The 22,236-nt window shown below is 61.0% G+C and overlaps 2 protein-coding genes across 2 annotated transcripts; one reads left to right on the plus strand and one right to left on the minus strand.

Annotated features, from left to right (window-relative positions):
* Positions 1–2,540: 2,540 nt before the first annotated feature.
* Positions 2,541–11,490, plus strand: PKP3 (plakophilin 3; the record flags this gene model as incomplete). Its single annotated transcript, XM_084287329.1, has 14 exons — positions 2,541–2,579; positions 5,146–5,338; positions 6,371–6,447; positions 6,655–7,379; positions 7,755–7,878; positions 8,055–8,259; positions 8,497–8,671; positions 8,873–8,990; positions 9,182–9,349; positions 9,702–9,887; positions 10,103–10,256; positions 10,539–10,731; positions 11,111–11,198; positions 11,455–11,490. The coding sequence occupies 14 exons, from the start codon at positions 2,541–2,543 to the stop codon at positions 11,488–11,490; spliced, it is 2,481 nt and encodes an 826-aa protein (XP_084143455.1).
* A 1,669-nt stretch (positions 11,491–13,159) lies between these two features.
* Positions 13,160–20,803, minus strand: SIGIRR (single Ig and TIR domain containing; the record flags this gene model as incomplete). The annotated part of the gene is made up of 14 exons (XM_084287914.1): positions 13,160–13,362; positions 13,691–13,871; positions 14,245–14,395; positions 14,475–14,577; positions 14,692–14,835; positions 14,965–15,105; positions 15,332–15,462; positions 15,543–15,729; positions 16,034–16,166; positions 17,861–17,986; positions 18,100–18,180; positions 18,415–18,601; positions 18,814–18,889; positions 20,788–20,803. 14 exons carry the CDS (start codon positions 20,801–20,803, stop codon positions 13,160–13,162), a joined length of 1,860 nt encoding a protein of 619 aa, XP_084144040.1.
* Positions 20,804–22,236: the final 1,433 nt, after the last annotated feature.

Consider the following 22,236-nt stretch of genomic DNA (forward strand, 5'->3'; position numbering starts at 1 on the left):
CGCCCCGAGCCCGGCCTGCAGCTGCCAGGCCCCACCAGAGGTCGGCCACCACCGCCGCCACCTGGCTGTCCCCAACCCCTGCCCGTGGCCACCGGTGCTGGCACGGAGGGCACTCGCTGCCACCAGGATCTCTCAACGAACCGCAGTTACTTTGGGGGGGCGATACGGGGAACGGGGGGTGGGTGGGCGAAAGCGGGCTCGTGGTTTTTTTCTTAAGGGTCTAATTTCTTAGTCAGAAACAAATTTATTAACTCATTAGCGCTGGGGCGACGGGCATCCTGCTGTCAGGAGGGGCGAAGCCTCTGGGCTGAGCCCTGGGGCTGTGCTGCGCCGGCGATGCTGGAGGTGAGAAAGAGGTACCCTAAAAAAGAGGTACCCCAAAAAAAAGGTACCAAAAAAAGAGGTACCCAGAAAAGGGTACCCAAAAAAGCGGTACCCAGAAACGCAGTACCCAAGTTCGCAGGCGGTGCCCACTCTGCATCCCCCCCAAAAATGCCAGTGCCAAGCTTCTGCAGGGGGGCTGCCGGAGCAGATACCTTCAGGGTGGGGGTCCAAGGCCAGCGGGATCCCCAGAGGCAGGCTTGGAGGGGAGAAGAGGGCTCGGCTTTGCCCCCGCTGCTGTGGGTGGCTGGGGCAGGGGCAGAGCCCCTTCCTGGACCCCCTCAAGCAGGACGAGCTGGCGATGCTTAGGCCCGGGAGGGTGGGCTGTGGGGGGGGGGGAAAGGGCAGAGCCCGAAGCAGGTATCGGGAGCAGGGGAGAGCAAACAACGTTTCCAAGCTAATTTCTGTGAAATTATGAGGTAGGAAGCTGTTTTCAGGAAGTTCTGTCTGTTGTTTTTTTTTGTTTGTTTGTTTGTTTGTTCGTTGTTTTTTTCTTTTCTTTTTTTTTTTTTTTTAATTCTTAAAAAATAAAATCAATGTCTTGGCTGGGATTTCCTTCCCTCCCAGCCCCATGTCACCCTGCACCTCGAGGCAGAGCAGGAGGAGGCCGGGTACGGGGTGAGGATCTGCTCTTTTGGGTGGCAACGTGCAGAAAAAGGGGGGAGGAGGAGGAGGAGGAGGCAGCTGGGTGCCTTTGATGCACGCCTGGGCTTGCAGGGAGATTGGGGAGCCTCCACCCCACACCTGGGCTCCACCCGCCCATGCCCCACACGGGGAGCTCACCCCACTGTGGGAGCAGGGGCTAAAAGCAGGCCGTGGGGCATCCTTGCCCCTTGTGGGGGTGATGCAGCGAGGCTGAGCACCCCCAGGGAGGTGAAATGTCCCTCAGGTCACCCCAGGATGTGCTGTAGGGCTCGGTCTCTGCTGCGGGATGAGGGCAGAGGGCAGGCAGCGGGATTTTATCCCCATGATGCCACTCCTCGCCCAGCTGCCCTCGTTTTCGAGCCCTTTTTCAGTGCTTTGTTGTGGGTGAGGGCTCTGCCTGCTGCACCAGGAGGTGGCCTCAGGGCTGAGAAGTCCCGGGCAGGGCAGGCGGCCATGCCGACCCCAAAATTCGTGGGCAGCGTGATCCCCAAAGCCACTTTTCCTTAGGCACAACTTTTCCAGCCGTCAGAGCGGGCAGTGATCCTGCTGGAGCTGCTGCTACCAGCGCTGTCACCGCTCACCTTGGGACACTGAGCCTCTCCGGTGCCAGCTTTGGTAGGGCAGGGGAACCCCAAATGACAGTGGGGCTGGGGCAGTTTCCCTCTTTTTGAGGAGCAAGAGGGAGAGGCGTTTGCTGAGCAGCTCGCCCTGCCCCGGGGGAGTGCTGGATTTGGGCTTGTTGGGTCCTGCAGGATGGGGGGGAGACAGAGATGAGCACCAGCCCCAAGCCTGTGGCCCAGCAGCTCTCTATAGGGCCGGCTGTGGGGCTGAGCACAGGGGTGGTGGTGGGCAAAGGGGGCTGGCGAGCACTGGGTGCAGTGTGGAGCCGCGGCTCCGGTGCTGGTGGGAGAGATGGCCCCGAAACTGGTTTGGCTCGTTTGGAACGCTCCCTTTCGGCTTATCTGGGCTTCAAAGGGCTCCTGCTCAATCCCACACATGCAAACACACTCCCCGGGAGCCTCTAGGGCAGGGGGGAGCCCCTTGCCCCAAAAGCTGTGTCCCCCTCCTCTGCTTCTGCTCCCTCTTGTCCTCTTTGGAAGCCCCTTGTTGCACCCATGGGTGCCCTGTGCTGGGCGGGGGGCTCGATGGCCCACATTGGGCAGGACGCCTTAGCCAAAGGGGTACGATGATGGGGCCCCAAAGGGCTTTTGGGACCACGGTGGAGGTGACTGGGACCGAGGGACCTGCGGAACCCCACTGATGGCGAGTCGCAGAGCCACCAAGAGCCGGAGCCTCGTCACGAGCCCCAAAAGCACGAACTTGGCTGTGAGGCAAGCGGGTTTTTGAGCGCACATGCAAAACAACGGTGAAGAGACTGGTTGGGTAAGCTCCCGGGGCGGGCCCTGCCGCGGCCCCACACCCGCCACGGCGCAGACGGCAACGCCGACCCCGCAGCGGGGTGCTCGGCTCCCCCGAAAGCACCCGGAGGGGCACGCGCCTGGCCAGGAGGGAGGATGCTGCAGGGCACCGGCCCTCCGGGGCCACCCAACAAGGTACGTGCCCGCCGCTCTCACACGCGTGTGGCTGTCCCCACTGCGGGTTGTCATTGCGTTGAGGGGCTGTGGGTCCCACAGGGATGAGCTGGTGGCATCAGCCACCCTTTGGCATCCCCACAGCCAGCTCGTCCAGGTGGCAAGGGGCAGCTCGTGCTGGATGATGGGTCCGTCAGCGGCCAGCTCCTGGCCGGCTTTGGCCAAACAGCTTTTCTGTCCCTCCCTAAATGTCCTCGTGCCTCAGTGTCCCCGCTGTCAAAGGGACACCGCGGGCAGGGTGGCCCACGTGCGCTGCGGTGCCGCCAGCCACTCCCTGCCTGAACCGCTGGTGGCACCGGCAGCCACAGGCTCCCTGGGGACCTGCTTTTGGGGACAGGCACCCAGTGGGGCTTGAGGGGACAACCTGTCCCCGGGCACGGAGGTCTCACGGGAGGACACGGCATTAGTCGTGGCACAGAGGAGAGGACGGGGGTGCCTCCAGGGTGCGAGCCAGCTGCTGCTTTGGTGTGTCCACAGAGTTTTTTCATCCCCACGTCGCTCCAGCTGTGGCCACATCTTGATTCTGCTCCAAATAGGAACGCTGCGCCGATGTGCTGCTGGTTTTCTTTCTAAGTGCCCCATCCTGAATTATTTTGTGGGATTTTAGAGCCCCAGCTGCCCACTTTGAGGGTGCAGAGGCATTGCCTGGGGGGTGTCCCCGAGTCCCTCGGAGCCTGGCATGGGGCCGCGAGCAAGCAGCAACTTGCATGGGGAGCGAACCGCCTGCTCCCGGGGCGGGGGGGATGTGATTCATGCGGGCTGGGAGCGCCCTGCCGAGCTCTGCTAACTCGGTGTACCCGTGGGGGTGGCACGAGGTGGGCACGGAGCCGGGAGCAGGGTCTCCTTAGGGCTGCAGACCCCGAAAAGGAAGGATCAGGTGTGATCCCCAAACTTATGAAGCTCCCCAGGGAGAGATGGAGAGGCGGGGGGAGTCATCAGTCCCGGGGCACGGTGCTGCGGTGGCCCTGGGGTTTTGGGGTTTGCAGCCACCAGCACCAGGGACCACATCAAAGCAGAGGACAGGCTGCCTGGCCATAAAACGCTCTCCCGCCCAGAATAAGCCGCTGTTCCTGCTGACGGCGGCACATTCCTCCCTGCTCTTTTCCCCCTCCTACCGAAGCACAAAAGCTGCCGTCTGGAGTTGTCATCGCTGGGTGTTGCAAGCCCTGGCCAGCTCACCAGCTGCCAAACCCCAAGACGCTGCTGCCAGGCGGGGCCGGAACGGGTGACGCTGAGCACCAAAGCCACCGCGGACACCGCTCCAACCCCGTCCCGAGGCTGAGGACGTACACAGCTCAGTTCACGAGTGCGCGGCTCAGGGAAAGAACTTGGGCAGAGGGGAAAGCCGTGGTTTACGGCCTGGCATGAGACAAAGCCGTGGGGATTTCGGGAGCGTGCTGGGCTGGGGAAAAGCAGGCGTGCCCCCCAAGCTGGGGTCGGCCAGGGTGGCTGGGTGGGTGGGGCGAGCCTAATTAGTGCCTGTGCACGGCAGCAGCTGAGTCACCCCACATTCATTGCCTCCATGTGCACAGCCACCAGCCCGGCGGCGCTGAGCTGCCCCCTTTGTTGTTATATTTATTATTATTATTGTTGTTTAATTCCCCGGCTGATTTGAAAAGCAAAGCAGGGAGAGCCTGGCCCCTAATTACTGCCCCCTGTGGAGCCCCCTGGTGGGTCAGCCCTGCGCCCCAGCTGGGGTGGGGGGCATGTGGGGGGCGAGGGTCAGTGTTAAGGGGCTTCCTGGGGCCTGGGGCTCTCCGAGGAGATGGCACGTGGAGGTCTGAGGCTCACTGGTGGGACTGACCAGGGCTACAAGGAGGCTATCTGCTGTTCCAGAACCCTTCTGAGCCGCCCTATGTGTGTCTGGGGCTCCCCAGGGGGGTTGCCTGGGGTTCTGGGATGGACTGGAGAGGCCATGGGGTGGTGCAGGTCTCACTGCTGGGTCCGTGCTGGGGTCTAGGGCTCGGCAGAGAGACCACACAAAGGTCTGGGTCAACACGGAGGCTGCCCAGGGGTCGGGGTCTCCCTGAGGGTCGGCTGGCAGGACCACGTAGGGGTCCACATCTCACTGCTGGCTCAATGCAGGGGTCTGGGGCTTAATGGGGAGCTCCGGGGCTTACTGGTAGGGCAGCTGCTGAGGCTCTGGGGCTTAATGGGGAGCCTGCCAAGGGAGTCATGGTAGCCTGAGGCACGTCCTCCCCCAAACCCCTTTGGGGCAGCCTCCACACCCCTTACACTCTTGTCACCGTGAGGCCACCCCTTGGCACCTCCACCTGCGGGCACCTCTCTGGGGCCCCGATGGTGGCGGGGGGCTCGCGGCCACCTTGTCCTAAGCAGGGACGAGCGGCGGCTGCCGAGGCGTGGCGGCGGCGGGGCGGGCCGGGTGCCTCCCTACGGCTCAGGGAAGGCCCCGCCGCCGCCCTGCCGTGCTCACCTGCGTAGTAGGGCGGCCCCGCTCGCCTCGGCCCCGCTCGCCACCACCGCCACCATGCAGGAGACGAACAACTTCTTGCTCTCGGCCCTGCAGCCCGAGGCCGGCGTCTGCTCGCTGGCTTTGCCCTCCGACCGGCAGCTGGATGGCCGAGGCCGGGAGGCAGCCGAGGCCCAGAGGCTGCGCAGCGCCCGTGTCCAGGAGCAGGTCCGCATCCGAATGCTGCTGCGGGGGCAGGCGGCCGCCGCGCACCCCGAGGCCGCCGTGCTCGACCAGGTCGACAGCAGAGGTGGGAGACCGCCAGGTGGCTTTTTTTTAATATTATTATTATTATTTTGGAGGGGGGTGGGGGGTTCCCCTTTTCCCGTGCCCACACCTGCCCCACGCCCTGGAGCAAAGAGGGTGAAGCCTGGGCTGGTTTCCCCCCGTGCCTCAGTTTCCCCCCACCCCGAGGGAAGCAGGGGTCCCGCGCCCCGCTTTGTGCTCTCCAGGGATTGCGGGCTGTGCCTTCCCCGTCCCTGGGTTCTCAGCGGCGTCTCGCCTTGCTGGCCGGGCTCCAAGCGCCTCCATTTAACGTCTGAGCTCCTGGCCTCCGCCCTGTTGCTTCTCCCCATTGTGCCCTGGGCTGCGCCGCGGTGAGGGGAGAGCCCCAGTGGCACCCCTGGGCTCGCCGAGGCTGGGTGTGGGTGCGGGTCACGCTCCCATTGCGGCCACAGCGCTGGCGGGGTCTCCCTGTCCTCCTCCCTCGTGCCCCGTCCCTGGGACTGGCTTTTGGGGGCTCCCAGCTCTTGCCTTGCTCACCCCCCAAGCCCCAAAGCTGTCCCTGTTCCGACACCTGGTGGCACCCATGCCACAGCACCGCTGCTGACGGCCACCCGGTGGGCTGTGGTGGCACGGCTCTGCCTCCCGCAGCAGGAGGCCATGACTAAGTGTCCCAGCCGGGGCACGGCAGGCTTCTCTGAGCGCAAATCCCAGCTCGGGTAAGGCCAAGGGGAGCCGTGCTGAGCCACCGTGTCCCTGCCAAGGTAGCAATTACTCCTCTCGCCGTCGGGGCACGATGAAAGGCAGGGAGGCCGTGGGAGGCGCACTGTCTCCACGGCCTCTTCCTGTTCTCCGTGGCTGGAAGGCAGGCACATCCCCAGTCCTCCGACTCGCTCATCCCTCTTGCCACTGCCCTGGCACCACGGCAACTCCCAGCGGGGCTCTGCTACCCCTAGGGCAGCAGGGTAGGGGGGCTGCATCGGTCCCAGACTGCCCAAATGCCTCCCTGCTTGCTTGGATGTGTGTGCGCCCCTCACCGCCTCCACCCTCCATCCCGCAGGCGGTCACTATGGCACGACCCTGCGCCCGTCCTTCAGCTCCCGCTCCCAGAGCAATGGCTTGGACTCCAAAAGCTCGGTACGTACTGGGGGGCTCGCCATTCGCCCCTGCACTGGGACCCATCTCCCAGTCAGCCAGGGATGCCCAGCCTCTAGCTGGAGCTTTTCTAGTTGAAACTTGGCACCGAGGGGGCTCTTGGCTCTGTTCTTCCCTCTGCTCGTGGTGGGGATGGAGGGGACAGGCTCACGGCCGTCGTCCCTTAACCCTGTGCTCCCTGCCCTGCAGATGTATCAGTCAATGGCCAAGAAAGATTTTGGCACACTCAAGGGCAGCAGCTGGTCCTCGCGGTCAGCGGTGGACCTCACGCCGCACAAACGCATGGCGACCATCAGCAACGGGGGCATAGCGAAGGGCCGGGCCTACGGCACCGGCTACGCCATGTCGCAGGCTGCCAACACCTCCCCGCGGCCCAGCTCCTTCCACGAGCGCAACTACCGGGCTCGGCAGAGCTTCGACACGCTGTCGCTGCGCTCCCTGCGGCTGGCTGACGGGCCGCTGCCGCCCACCGCCGCAGACGACCGCTACAGCGTCATCTCGGATCAGCTGGACCCCATGGGCCACCGCTCCCTCTACAAAAGCCAAGGCAACGGTGGCTTCACCCGCTCCTACACCTTCGAGAGGCAGATGAGCACTGGCTCCAACGCCAAGAGCTCCTCCGACTGGCTGGATGGCGCCGAGGTGCCCCAGAGCCGCACCATCCGGGCACCGGCCATGCGCACGCTGCAGCGCTTCCAGAGCAACAACCGCTCCCGGCTCAGCACCAGCTCCTTCGGCAGCATCCAGCCGTCCTCGCAGGCGGGCATCGGGGGCTCCTACATGGGCATGGTGGAGCACAGCTCCCGCGCGCCCTCCGTGCGCAGCCTGGCCGAGTCCAGCCACCACCTCCAGGACCAGCGCGGCATGGAGATGTACAACGGGCACAGCACGCTGCTCACCCAGCAGTCGGGAGGGTGAGTGCCAACCAGATGAGTCCTTTGTGTCCTCCTTAGGCACTCTGCTGGTTTAGGGCAAAACCCTCCAGCCCTCCTGGCATCGCCTTGGTGCGAGGGAAGCAGGAGAGGTGAGGTGGTTGGTAGGATTCAGCCCCATAGCGAGGTACCATGGTGCGGGTTGGCCTCTAAGTGCCTTTATCTCCTCTACAAGCCCTTATCTCCTGCCAGCAGCCCATCCTGAGATGTGAGGGTGGGAAGATGCTCACTCAGCCATAGGAAGGAGTGTGATGGGTTGGCTGGTCTTGGAGATGTGGGATATGGTGGGGAGCAGAGGTAGAAGACCCTCGGGGGATGCCCTGCCTGGGCTCTTCCTCATCTGCCTGTGGCTTCCAGGTTCGACGACATCGACCTGCCCTCTGCGGTGAAATACCTGATAGCCACTGACCCCAACCTGCAGGTCCTGGGCGCTGCCTACCTCCAGCACAAATGCTACAGCGACAGCAATGCCAAGAAGCAGGTGAGCACCTGCGAGCCAAAGGGGATGGGGCTGTCCCTGCTTTCATCGGGTGCCCCGCTCCTCTCTGCTGCGGCGGGGCGCTCCTGGAGGGGTGAAGGAGGTGGAGGGAGCCCCAGACCCCAAGCGAAAGGGATAGGGGCTTGGCCTCTCAACCCATCTGGCCTCTCCCCTTGCAGGCCCGCAGCCTCCAGGCCATGCCCAAGCTGGTGAAGCTCTTCAACAGCCCCAACCAGGAGGTGCAGCGCCACGCCACCGGCGCAATGCGCAACCTCATCTACGACAACGCCGAGAACAAGCTGGCGCTGGTGGAGGAGAACGGCATCTACGAGCTCATGAGGACGCTGCGGGAGCCTGACGACGAGCTCCGCAAGAACGTCACAGGTCAGAGATGGCCAACGGGGCAGACAGGGGTCCTCCTGGCGTGGAGGTGGGTCTGGTCCACCCCCACCTTAGTGGGGACAACTTCTTTGGGTGGGCTCTGGGTGGTGTCCCCAGCTGCGAGCTGTCCCGTTGCTGTGCCTGGCTGTGGGTGGCCGGTGTGAGCCCTGGGGAGGTGGGTCAGGGTGGGCATGCTCTCCAGCCGTCCCCAGGTCTGAGGATCCCCTCTCCTCTGCACAGGGATCCTGTGGAATCTCTCCTCCAGTGACAACCTGAAGGATCGCCTGGCTCGGGACACGCTGGAGCAGCTCACAGACCTCGTCCTGGTCCCCCTCTCTGGGCTGGGTGGCTCGGGTGTCATCCAACAGAACCCCTCTGAGGCAGAGATCTTCTACAACTCCACGGGCTTCCTCAGGTACCTGCTCCACTCCTGCTGAGGGTAAAGGTCCCTAGGGCTTGTTTCTGGGGTCCCAATCCCTTGCAGCTCTGGTGCATCAAGGCAAAGCGTTGTCAGCCCTGTGGCTTTAGCTGCCTTCCCCACAGAGTTGGGACACCAGGAGGTGGTGGTCAGGGGAAGGCCCCTTCTTGCTGTGATGGATCCCTGTTCCCCCCGCAGGAATCTCAGCTCTGCCAGCCAGCAGACCCGGCAGAAGATGCGCGAGTGCCACGGGCTGGTGGATTCCATGATCCACTACGTGAACAGCTCCCTGGAGGTGGGCAAGTCGGAGGACAAGGTGAGCCCCGGGATTTGCTCTGGGTATGTCCAAGCTTACCGGGCACAGCGGGGCGCTGCCAGCATTGGTGCCATTGGTGTGACTCTGGCCGTGGATCCCAGGAGGGACCCCCTGTGACTGCCCCCCAGGGGATGTGCCCACGCTCCGTGCTCTCTAGGACTGACCCCTCTGTGCCCCGTTTCTCTCCCCAGAGCGTGGAGAATGCAGTCTGCGTCCTGCGAAACCTCTCCTACCGCCTGTACGACGAGATGCCCCCCTCCTCCCTCCAGCGCCTGGAGGGCCACCGCAGGAACAACGGTGGCACCATGACGGGGGAGCTGGTGGGCTGCTTCAGCCCCCAGAGCAAGAAAGCACGTGAGGTCAGCGGCAGGGAGAGGGCGATTTTGGGGAGGGGGTGGCCCTTTTTGTGCCGTGCCAGCCGCATCATCCAGGGCAGGGAAGCAGCTGGTGGATGTGATGACAGCGGGGCGGAGGTGGACGCTGGCCTTGGCTGCTGGGTGGGACAGGCGGGTGAGCTCAGCAGAGGGTGAATCAGATGGCACTCGCGTGTGGCAATGGGTGCCAGCCCTCCCCACGCCGAAGGGTGTGACCTGCCAGGTCCCTGTCAGGTCCTGGAGGTGCCCGTGCACACGGGGGATGCCAAGGGCAAGGGGCACTATGGAGGGGACACCCCTCTAGGTCTAACACTGCACCCCATCCCCGTCCCCGCAGCACTACCTGAACGCGGACATCGTCACCTTCACAGAGGTCTCCAAGGACCCCAAGGGTATGGAGTGGCTCTGGAACCCGCAGATCGTGGGCATCTACAACCGGCTGCTGCAGCGTTGCGAGCTCAACAAGCACACAACCGAGGCGGCCTCGGGTGCCCTGCAGAACATCACTGCTGGGGACCGCAGGGTGAGGACACACGAGGGGAGCATCCCCTGGGCTTGTCCCGTCTCGCTGGGCTGTTCCTGCTGGTCACTGGGGGGACGTGGCCACCACGCTCCTCGCCAGCCCGGTCATCTGGCCACGCTGGGCAAGGAGAGGAGGAGGAGGAATGGGGTGGGAGGAGGAGGTGGGTGCCTGGTGGTCCTAACGGGTGCCTCCACCGCGTGTTTTTGCCCCCGCAGTGGGCGGGCGTGCTGAGCCGACTGGCCCTGGAGCAGGAGCGCATCCTGAACCCCGTCCTGGACCGCGTGCGCACCGCCGACCACCACCAGCTGCGCTCGCTGACAGGGCTCATCCGCAACCTGTCCCGCCACGCGCGCAACAAGGACGAGATGTGTGAGTGCCAGGGAGGGCCGGGCAGGGCCGGGGCTGGACGCTCTCCACCCTTTTTGATCCTTGGTTTGGCCTCTGGTTACCTGCGGGCGTGTCTCAGCACCTTCCTGCCTGCTGAGCTCACAGTTAGAGGCAGGCAGAGTGCTGGCATGCGAGGTGTCCTCCCTGTTCCCTGTTCCCCAAACATCTCCTGTGTGCTCTGCTCTGCCTCAGCCCCGCCATCTCGCTTGATTTGTCCTTGTCACACCTCTCCCGGGGCTCTGACGTGATGCCTTTGCCCTCCAGCAACCAAGGTGGTCAGCCACTTGATTGAGAAGCTGCCGGGGAGTGTTGGGGACAAGGCACCTCCTGCTGACGTTATCGTGAACATCATCGCCGTGCTCAACAACCTGGTGGTGGAGAGCCCCATGGCGGCCCGCGACATCGTCTACTTCGATGGCCTCAGGAAGCTCTTCTACATCAAGAAGAGAAGGGACAGGTGGGAGCTCCCTGCCTGCCCCTCTCTCCCAGAGTGGACCTGGGGTCCTGTCCTGCTCTTCCCCTTCTTCCCCTGCTCCAGCGAGGTGGACGAGGCTCACAACCAGCCTCCCTTCCCTTCCCTTGGTGTTGGGAATCCCCAGACAGCACAGAGCGGCCTCGAGGCTGGCCTCCAGCCCTTTACAGCCTCCTCGGGACACCCCATGATGGGGTTGCCCATTGCTGCAGCCACCCAGCCCGTCGTGGTGTGCCCCAGCCTGTAGTCTTCTGCCTCTTTCCCCCAAATCCTGGGCCCTCCTGGGGTGGTATCCGTGGGCTGGTGGGCATCACCCCATGCCTGGTGGCACCCAAAAACTCATCGCAGCCTCTCTCTGCTCCAGCTCGGACAACGAGAAGTCCTCCAGAGCGGCGGCCAGCCTCCTGGGCAACATGTGGCAGTACACCAAGCTCCACCGGGACTTCAAGGTGGTACGTACCTCCCTCCTGCGGGGTCCTGGAGCGGGGCCCCGGGGTGGAACCCAAAGGAGCCAGGGCCAGGGGCTTCGCCCTGGAAAACCGAGCCACCCAGATGCATCCAGGCACATGGCTCGCTCGGCCTCTCTGCCTTTGCCTCTTGAAGAGGTGGGGACGTCCCCACGGCATTGTCCCCTTGATGGCAGGCGCCTAGAGGAGCAGGGACAGCGGTGTCCCCGCGGCGTGTGACGGGTGGCCTGTTCTCTTGCAGAAGGGGTACCGGAAGGAGGACTTCCTCAGCCTGTAAGGACAAACCTGAGAGAAGGGACTGCACAGCCCTCGCTCTCCCTGCTGGGACGCTCCTCGCTGCCTCCTGTGCCCTGGGGAAGCTGCTCGCCACAGGACCCTGCTGCGTAGCGTAGTCCCCGGCTGCTCCTTGCACCCCTCGTGCCTGCAACCCCTCTGGGTGCCCTGTCCCTGGGCTGGAGATGCAGGTGCTGCAAAGCCCCCCCTCCCTCCTTCCTGCGCCAATTCAAGCTCGTCTCGTGGCTTGGCCGAGGAGCAGAAGCTCTGGGGAGGCTCCTGCAAAGCAGTGCTGGTGGCGAGGGGGGCTTTTGAGGGAGTTTCCCTTCCAGCTCCCCTCCGCTAATAGGGTCGAGCTCCCCAAATCGCAGCGTGCCAAGTGGCTGTGCCACCGGTCCAGCCCTGGCTGCACGGGGACGGGGCTTTGCACAACGCAGGGAGCCTGGGGATGGGGCGAGGTGGCTGCTGTTGGCTCCCTGGATTTTGAAAGGAGCTGGGACCGGCTTCAGTGCTGTGGTTCTCAGTCCTCCCTCTGCTGGGGGCTCCACCTGGAGCTGTGCCTGAGGCTGCCCGTGCCCCTGCCGCGGGAAGATGGGCTGTCCCCATCCCTGCACCCCACAGGGACCATTTGGGGCACTGCTGCTGCTCTGTTAAGGGCTTGGGGTTGGGGTTGGGGCTGGTGCTGCGTAAGCAGGATCCGGGCAGGGCCAGGCAGCTCGTGTTTGCTGGGCGGCGTCTCTCTATGGGGTGGGGAGATGCCCTTGGTGCCTGGCACGGGCTGGCGCCAGCGTGGGTCCAAAGCTCACTTTACAGAGGCAGAGGCCGGGTTGGGGCGTGTGGGGAAGGGCTGGGGGTCGCTTGGGTCTGCCAGGGGGGTTGGGGCTGGTAGGGGGAGCCCTGCGCTTGGGGTGTGCCGCGCGCCCTGTCTGGGAAACGGGGTAGAGTATAGGTACAGGGGTGGGGGGCAGGCAAGGGGGGGGAGAGCAGGCAGCGCTGCCAGGAGGGGCTGCAGCAGCCCCCGCTGCGGCTGTCCTGGCACGCCTGGGCCCAGCAAGGTCCGGGGGATCTGTTTGTCTCCCCAGCTCTCCGTGTACAAGCTCCCCGAGCACTGTGTATCCCCGAAATAAAGGCCTTGAACAACAGCCCTGCGCCTGCTGGAGGGGAGGAGAGGGCCCGCGGGGTGCTGGCGTGGGGGAGCTTGGCCCTGCGGTGCCATCACGCTCGTCCTCTTTGGGACACCAGTGCCACCCGTGTCCCTGCAGACAGACCAGGGCTGCTCCAAGCAGCAGCGTTTTATTGCCACTGGGATTTGGGTGCTGCAGCCGGCGGTGCTGCGGCTGCTCCCAGCGGTTTTCCAGCCCAGGCCACGGGGGGCGTGAAGGGAAAAGGGACAGAAGTGCACGCTGCTTCTTGGAGGGCATCGTCAATCCCCAAATTTGTCCGTTAGGTGGGAAAAATGTCCCTTCCACCCATGGCAAGGGAGGGGGACCCAGCACCCAGGGGTGCCCAGGCCCTGCGGTGCTTTTCAAGCAGGGAACGTGCTGCCAGAAGGAGCCAGCTCCTCTCTTCCCAGTGCTGGTCCAGCCACCGCGTTTGGGATCCTCCAGCTGCGACCTGGCTCCATGCAGTCCTGCAGAGCAGGGGGTCACCCCGTTTCCCCGTCGTGGCCCTGCTCAGATGTCATCCTCCGTCACCAGGCAGTAGAAGTCCGTGCGGGCGCCGTAGTTGCGCGAGCCCAGGTCCGAGATGTCGATCTCGGCTCTGTGCCCGTCCCTCTGCTGCGCGTCCTCCGGCGGGCCGGCGGCCAAAGCTGCGGGCACCCCGAGGCTGCTGACGTGGGGAGGTGGGAGTCCTCTGAAAAGGCATCCACGGAGGCCTGGAAGGAGTTGGGGAGAGGGGTTAGGTGTCGGGGAAGGGGCTCAAGCCAACCTTACCACTACAGCAGTGTAAATGTAGCCCAAAGGGGCAAGCTGTGAGGCTGGCCCCACTCTGAGCAGCCCCTCTGCCCCCTCAACCCACTGGCACTGGCTCAAAAAGATCCTTCGTGGCCCTGCCAATAAAATTAACACCTCTGTACCCCAGGGCTGGCAAACTTCTGCCCTTGTGCATCGCACAGAGGGACAGCAGGCAGGTGACCCCTAGCACGTGTCTCCCCGTCCCCAGCACATCTGTCCCCCGTGGGAGAGGAGGTGGAGGACACGAACCTGCACCCAGGTCTCCATCAGGGTGGGGGTCCCCACGGCTGTCCAGGTAACTGCTGTGCAGGATCAGCATGGGGTCCTTGTCCTCCTGCAGCTGGGTCTGCGGGTCCCCCATGGTCCCCTGGAAGGACACCTTGCGGGGCAGGGCCAGGCACAGCTCTTTCCAGAAGTCCGACGATGGGGTCTGCGCGGGGTAAGAAGGGACCCGGTTGAATTAGGACTGCAGCAAAGCCCAGCCCAGCCCATGTGGGGCTGTGGCAGGCTCTGTGGGGCTCGGCTCTCTCTCTCTCTAGAGCTGGGAGCTCAGCCAAGGTGAGAGCTGTGCTCCCGGCATGGCAGCGTGCCCGCATGGCGGCAGACAAACCGGCCCAACCTGCTGCATGCAGCTCATGGCCTGGCCCTGAGACGTGAGCAGCAACAGCAGCACGGGGACAAAGCTTTGCTGCTTCAGCTGGGGGACGCCCCGGAGCAGGACAGGGCTCCTGAGCGCTGAGCGTACACAAAATGGGGCACTTTTATACAAAACGGGTGCTGGCAAGGTGGGACCTCGCTCTTACCATGGAGCCAGCTCGCCACACCAGCAAGGTCACCAGGTTCCTGTGCTGCTTCAGCAGGCTGATGGCAGGGTGCGTGATCTCCCGGTACTGGCTCTCGAAGACGATGAAGATGGGTTTCTTGGAGAGCTCCAGCAACCTCCAAAGGCCTTCCCTGTGAGTCAGGCATGGGGCAGGAGGGTGAGGGCCCACTGCCTCCTCTCCCCCAGGAGCTGACAGGAGCAGGTTCGTACCTGAAGCTGCTGTTGCACCAGTCTTGCTCCAGATAGGCCACGGAGAGGACTACGATGAGGCGCCGGCACCGACTTACGTTCATGATCAGGTCGGCTGATGGCTCTGTGAGAGAGACAAGCAGCTCAGCCCTTCCCCTGTCCCCTCTTGGTTTCCAAGCCCAGGTGTCCCCCTGCCCGACCCCATAGAGGGCTGGGTGGGCATCAGCTGGGTGCCTACCAGCATTGGGCAGGATGTTCTGCTCATCCAGGAAGAGCTTGTAGCCGTAGCGGTTCTCCAGCTGTGGCTTCACGATGAAGTGGACGAACTTGCGGTCATCCGGGGCGGTGGCGTGGGACACGTAGGCATCATACAGCTTCCCGTCTGGGGAGGCAGTGACCATGGGGAAAAGGGGAGCCTACCTTGGGGTGGGAGCTTTGCACATTGCTGAGCCCCTGGCCCAGGGGAGGCTTGTCCTAAGGGGGGGCACCGTGTCCTCTACACCCTTCTCACCGTTTATCTCCAGCTCGCCGTAGTGGTTCCTGTACCAGAGGAGCACGCTCAGGCGGCACCTGATGTAGAGCCCCGCCAGCAGCACCAGGAGGGCCAGGACCAGGAGGGCTGCCAGCACTGCACTCACGTGCCCCGCGGCCTCTGCAAGGATGGGGAAGGGGACGGTGAGCAGTCAGTGGCTCCAGATGCAGGCTTCTGGGTTTAATGTATGGTGCTCTGCACCCCAACGTGCAGCCATGCCCCAGCGCCTGCTTTGTGATACCCACGGGGCTGCTGCGGCCACCCTCCGTGACCACGCTCCTCGTGGGTGTCCCTTCTTTGTCCCCTGCCCTGTCCCCACCAGAACTTGGTCCCCGTGTGCCCCTACCCTCTCGCCGCAGGGTGAAGGTGGCCGTGGCATTGCTGACCCAGCAGGCAAACACCCCGAAGTCAGCGTCATGCGTGAGGTTGACCTGCAGGACGGTGGCGAGGAGGTGCTCTGAGGCATTTTGGCCAAACCTGGAGAGAGAAGGAGCTCCCGTGGGTTGGGCAACCCAGACAGACAGGCAGACAGACGTACCCTGGGGCAGGCTCCTTACCAAGTGGTGTCTTGGCTGCTCTCGCTGCCCAGCCACTGCCCGTCTTTGGTCCAGGAGGGGACAGGCTCGCAGTGCTCGGTGGCTGCCCAGCGCACGGTGCAGTTCAGGGCTATCTGGCTCCCCCGCGCCAGCACCAGCGTCTCGTTGGCAGCAGGCGCAAGAAGTTCAGGAGGCACGCTGCAAAGGGCTGGGGGCACAGTGGGAAGGGGGTTTCAGAGGGGAAAGCCATCAGGGATACACCTTCCAGCAGCGTGGAAAGCACGACAGCCCCGTAGCCAGCCCAGCTCCCCCAGAAAAACAAGCTCAGCCGCCGGGGTCTGGCAGCAAGCACCGATTGCAGCTGCGCTGCAGCAGGCTGGGCCGGTTTTTGGGGCTTGGACAGCCCCTCACCCACCCCCGGAACAACAAGCAGGACCTCCGCCATGCCCAAGGAGCACAGGGTCCTCCCCAGCTGAAAATATGTGAAATGTTTCATTTTGCAGCCTACCTGCCATGGTCAGGAGTGATCAGCTGCTGGCATTGCTGGCGGGCCACCCGCGGCAGGAGGGCCCCCGTGGCGTGCCGTCTGCCAGGGGGGGCAAAGTTCTCCTGTCGCTGCCACCACTGCCGCGGGGTGGACTGGGGCTGGGAGAGATGAGAAAATGTTCCGTGAGCACTGGGTGCTCTTTCCTGGGCTGGCACAACGCTGGGCAATTGCCCTATTCCCCCCCTGCAGCAGTCTGGGGTCACGGGGTGGTGGGTGCCACCATGGGGCGAAGCCAAAGCACAGCCACTAAGTCACCTGCTCTGCCTGCGCAGTGCTAACTCACAGCCTGCAAATTCCTGGTCAGGAGGCGATTAATGACCAACTAAGGGCTGTGGGGCATTAAAAACATGGCTTTGGGACAATGTTCCACCAGCTAAAACCAGCCAGAGGCCACGATCTGAACACAGCCATTCGTCGGGGTGTGCAAGCGGGGGACCATCCTCCATGCCGCGCGACTTGGCCACGGTGCTGCTTCCAGCCCAAGGTGCCCATTGAGATTGCAAATTAAGCCACGGGGTGGTTTATTTATAGTAGCACGGGCTCCCTATCTCGTGAGCTTTCATACCGTTGAGCTAATCTAAATGGGTGCAGTGCTCCCAGACACGTTAGGAGGCTTGGTGCGGTGCTGCCCCGTGGCCATGCCCGGGGAGAGGAACAGCCACACAACGTGCCCTGTGTGTTTAGGGTCTTGGGGACCAGCCCCCGGCTGGCATCGCACGACCAGAAGCTGCAATCGACCCAGGGGAAGAAGGGGGACCAGGGAGGACACTCCACACCCTGCTATAGCTTGCAGAGGCACCAGGAGCAAACGGTGAAGCAGAGCCTGGCGGTGGGGCTGGGCTCCTCTGTCCCCAGACGCCCGCAGAGCCCCCAGTGCGGGTGTTGTGCCTGCCGGGGCTGATGTGGGAATAGCAAGGACGTCACGTTGCCGGTGTTTCTGCCAGGCAGTGCGACCGTAAACACACCCAGCATAACTGCTGGGGCCAGCAGGGGTAAAAATCCTTCTTGGCTGCCTCTTTGCCCTGGCCCTTCACCACTCAAACTGGTTTTGGAACGATGAAACCCAGTTTGTCCCCGGAGAAGCCATGCTGGGACGCTGCTGGGAGTGGGGACGGAGGCACCTTGCTTCCCTTTGGCACAGAGGCCCTGGTGCCAGGTGAAGTTGGGGATCAAGGTACACAGGAAATGCTTGAGCAGCTGAACAATACCTGAAATATTAACTGGGTGTCTCCGTGATTAACTGGGTTTCTCCATGATAGAAGAGCAGGGGCTGGAGATGAGCCCCCCTCCCCTACCTGGCTGTATTGGGGTGCCGTGGGGTTTTCCCTGCCTGGTGGGATGCTCAGCCTGCACTTCGTCCTGCCCAGATAGGTCACTCTCACATCGTTTCATCACTGCAAATATTAAGTCCCATCAAAACGTGGGCTTGCCAGAGAGCTGAGGGAAGCCCTCAATGCCCCCCTAGTCCCATGGGGAGGCACAGCTGGGGTTCCTTTGTTCTGGGGCCCAAAATGAGTGCCCAGAGGGCAGCTCAGTGTAGGGCTGGAGGAGGAGCACAGGGCAACGTGTAGCACGCTCCCGTTTCCTACGTCTTGGGACAAGGAACAGGCCGAATTTGTAGCAATCTGAGCTCGATGGTTGGGCTGTGGCATCCCCCCAGAGCAAAGCCATGGAGAGAGCAAAACGAGCAGGGAGGCATGGCAGCAGAGGAGCAAGCAGCAGGGATGGAAGCTGTCTGGGGAGCCAGAGGAGAGCGGTGGGGCTTGCAGAGAGAGGACAAGACCCTACAGACCCTGTCCGAGACGACCTTGACGCGGAAAGGGAAGCAGCGGAGAGCTGCATTTACCTTCAGGAGCTTCCTCAGGCTGCGGGCTCCCTGCCAGCTGCCTCCCTCCTGTGCCGCTTGAGCCGACTGGACCTGCCGGACCAGTGCTTGGTGGAGTATTTTTTTCTCCTTTTTTTTTTTTTAAAAAAAATTATTATTTTCCCCCCTCCCCGGTTCAGCCCGTGCCCTTTGCTGGGTTCCCCTGCCGCCCCAATCGCTGGGCGCCAGGCCTGCAGGAGGAGTTGGCCGTCCCTCCCTCCCTCCCGCTGCTCCACCTCCACCTGAACCTGTTGGAGAAAAAAAAAAAAAAAACAAAAAACTTTGGCATTATGGGAGGGGAAAAAAAGACAGGAAAAAAAAAAAAAAAGGAGGGAGAAAAAAGGAGAAGGAAGGCAAACCGTGCACCCTGCCAGCTGAGCAGCCCCCGGGGAGTTGGGTGCATGCAGGAGGAAATTCCCTCCAGCTCCCTGTGGCTGGAAAAGCCGGTGGAGGCGTTGGGATGAGGCAAAACCTGCACCCACCGGTAACACCAGCTCCCCAGGCCACAGAGGGGAGGTCACAGGTACTGACTTGATGCCCAGGGTGCATTTTGGGGACAGGGTTTGCTGAGCACCCAGAAACTCGGTGCTTTGGGGCTCCGTCAAGGTGAGGTACTGATGGCGGGGCGCAGACATGGCCGGGAGGGTGGCAGCTTTGCCCGAAGGATCTCTGCAGGACCAAGTGGGTTATGTGGGGTCAGCTTGCAGTGGGGAACCAGGGCTGGGTGAGACGTGGCTGCTGATGAGCAGCAGGTGACAGCTGTGATGTGTCCCAAGGATGTAAATACTAGAGCTGCAGCACGCCCAGGCACGGGTTATGTTCATAGCTGTGGTGATATTTGGTGCAGTGAATGACCACTGTAAGGACATCGTGGTCCTTACCTGCTGCCTGAGAACCTGGCTGTGCCTGAGAGCACCAAACTCAGAGTCTTCAGTGAGGTCATCACACAGTTTGTGGCTGAAAAGGGAAGAAAAGCGCCTGTTTCTTCTTGAAACACCCTGCTCCAGTGGAGTGTGATGGTGGTGGGAGTGGTAAGAACTGCCGGGTGTCTCTCACCGCAGGACTTTTCTAGAAATAAATTAATACAGCGACCACCAGGCAGCATTGCGGCACGAGAAGGGCAGAAATTGGGGACAGTTCTGGCTTCTGGGGGATTTTGGTGGGACGGCTGTGTGGTAGGGATGTGCAGAGGCAGGAAGATGTAGGGAGAGGGTGTCATGGCTCCAGTGCTTCACCTTCTGGTTGTTCTTTTTTTCTATGTTTTAAGGTTTTTTTTTTTTTTTTTTTTTTTTTTTTTTTTTTTTAACTTTTCCTTTCAAAATGCATATATAGCTTTTTTTTTTTTTTTTTTTTTTAAATTAAATTTTACTTATTTATTTTTTAAAAGGCTTTTCTAGGGTCTTCTGCACAGGTGGCCTGCCGTTGCTCTACCCCCAGCGCAGCTCCTTCTGTCTGCAGCTCATCAGATAGCCGTTGAAAAAAAATAAAATTGTTAAAAACTATGAAAAAAAAAAACCCAAATCCCGCCCGCACAGGTCAGCGTGTTCCCCCCTGTTTCCATGGCAACCGCCCGCCGGCAATGGCTGCCACCCCGCGCGGGGCACGCCGGGAGTTGTAGTCCCTCCACTCCCCTCCCTGAGCCATTTAAACCCTGAGGGAAAAGTTGGGGTGTAAAAAGGAAAAAGGGTGTATAGAGGGACTGTGGTTGGGTTTGTGTGTGGCTGGTGCCCCTTACCATAGGGTTTGTGGTTCCTGTGTGTGGTGGTAAGCCTCTTCTCGCAGATATAGGGCTAGAGGGAATGGCCCCAAGTTGTGCCAGGGGAGGTTCAGGTCGGAAATGAGGAGACATTTCTGCTCAAAGAGAGGGGTTGGGCATTGGGGTGGGTTGCCCAGGGAGGTGGTGGAGTCAGCATCCCTGGGGGTGTTCAAGGAGAGGTTGGATGTGGTGCTTGGGGACATGGTTAAGCGGTGACATTGGTGGTAGGGGTGGTTGAAGCAGGTGGTCCTGGAGGGCTTTCCAGCCCTGATGGCTCTGTGATAAAGGATCCCCAAGGCTCCCCAGCTCATGTGAATAGCAAGGGCACCAGGAGGCAGGGGAGGGACCTAAGGGCTGATAAAACCTTTCTTGTCTGTCAGAGTTATTCCCGTGGGTAAGTTGAAGCAAGAGGAGATGGAGCTGATCTTGCTCACCATGGCAAAAGGACAGAACAAGCCAGAGGGCTGAGAGCATTGCATGGTTTGTTTCATTTCCCTGCTTGGTGGTTTGTGGCTTTCCACGTCCGTGGGAGTGAAGTTTTTGTTTTGAGTTAACTTTGGTGCCTTTTGCTGCGGTTCTGGGCAGGGACTCACAGGCATGTCACCCCCTGGGAGAGTCACCTGCTGGCCTTGGTAGCAAGGCAGAGTCCTTGCAAGCCCTGCAACTGCTGGAAGTGTGTGGTGGGACCCTCAGGAGACCATAAATATTTGGGGTTCAGCAATAAAATAGCTCTGCCCCAATCTGTGCTTTGACAGGGCTGCGTTGTGCAAGGCAGGCAGTGGCTGGGGTCATCACACATGGGGCAGCTGTAGGGAAGGAGCTGGCTCTGCATCCCCAGCTGCAGCCAAAATTCTCTTGATTTGAGGTTGTTGCTTTGGTGTGTGGTGCTGCTGTGGGGTTTGTGACCCCGTCCCCCTGCTGCTGCCCCCTGGCCCAAGGTGAGCGCGTGCTGCTGAGGTAGGAAGAGCTCCCGGCCACCTAGGAGGCAGATGGAAATAACTTTATCGATGGGAGATTGCTAATAGCCGGTTCTTGCTGCATTTAACAGCTTGAAGCTAATTAAGGTTGAGCTACTTAATGCTGCCAGGCGGCTGCGTACCGGAGTTCACCTCCATGTCCCATAAATGAGAGCAGTGCTACAGGATGAGGAGCCACCTAGCAGCAGACATTTAATCACTGTCACTTTTCTTCTCCTTTTCCCAGGAAACACAGCAGGTGGTGGCTTTTCGTTGTTAAATCGGGACAGGGACTCTCCAGGTGTTACAGAAAGGAGCATCACTGTATACATTTCTTTACAGGGACTTGGATTATTCTGACTTTTAATTACAGAATGAGACAGATGAGTCCTAATGAAATACTTGTTCCTGACCTGTGTTTCTCTGGTTTCATTGTCTGCATCTTTCTGAGTTTGTGTTGTGGCTACACGCTTATTACACATGCTCACACACATGCTTACCCATGTAGCTCCCACATTTTATTCATCTTATTCCCACAATTCACCCTGAGGTTTGTATTTCCGTTTTACAGAGGAGATGATGAAAGCGTGGAGCTGAAGGTTAAATTTCAAAACTGGTTAAAAGTTTTCAGTTCTCGTAAAGAAAAAGACCCTAAAACTCAGAGGTCAGCTTTAAAAATCCCCAGTGGATTTGCCCAGAGCTTACAGGGACCATGATAAAACTGGAAACTGAGCTATAACGCCCCAGCCTGTGCTCCTGTCTTCCTCATGGATCAAAGTTTGGAGAGAAAAAAAAAAAAAAGAGAAAATTTGTTTCCCCCTGTGTTTACCAACCCAACTCAGCAAGGCTGCCGCCCACAGGTCTAACATGGCATGGGGAATCAAAGGGCTGTTTCTGCACCTGACGCTGAGTGAAGGATCCCACGTTTGAGGGCACGTTCTCATTTCTGTGTAGTGCCAAACAAACACATCATTCCTTTCGTGCAAATAACTCTGCCTTGAGCTGGCAAATCTGCAGGTAGGCCTGGCAGTAAGCAAAGCAAAGAGGCTGGAAATAAATATTTGAGAAGTCACAGTGATGGCTGTGACACCAAACCAGCTGTGGCACGTAGCCCCTGCTCTGCTACAGACAAAACCCCCTTGTGTTTGTAGGGAGAAGGGAGAGCTGTAAGGGAAGAGGGGAAGAAATATCAGGCTGGCAAGGCTGGGGTTTAGGCTAGTGGGTTTGTTTTGCAGCAAGAAGTAACCCTTTCTAGCCCTGTGACTCAGGATTTTCTGTGTAGCTTGATGCATTTTTGTTACCCTAGAAAATTAATTTTTTTTTTTTTTTTTTCCCCCACTATGCATGGTCAAAGCACCAACTTCTTTTAGTCCTGTCACTAGCCAGCACCTCTCCCCCAGCCCTAGTGCTGAGCTAGGCACAAGTGGTCCAGCTCCAGCCCTTTTTTGATTACCCACATGAAGAAAAGAGGGGGTGGAGTAGACAATTCCTTTGGGTGGTGTGGATGGCAAAGGAGGGGAGGGGGGAACAGTTCCAGTGTGACTACAGTGACTCATGGCAGCTGAAGATGAGGCTGCTTGCACCTGCACGGT

This window comes from Netta rufina (assembly GCF_964035555.1).
Source record: "Netta rufina genome assembly, chromosome: 5".
NCBI classification, from domain to species: Eukaryota; Metazoa; Chordata; class Aves; order Anseriformes; family Anatidae; genus Netta; species Netta rufina.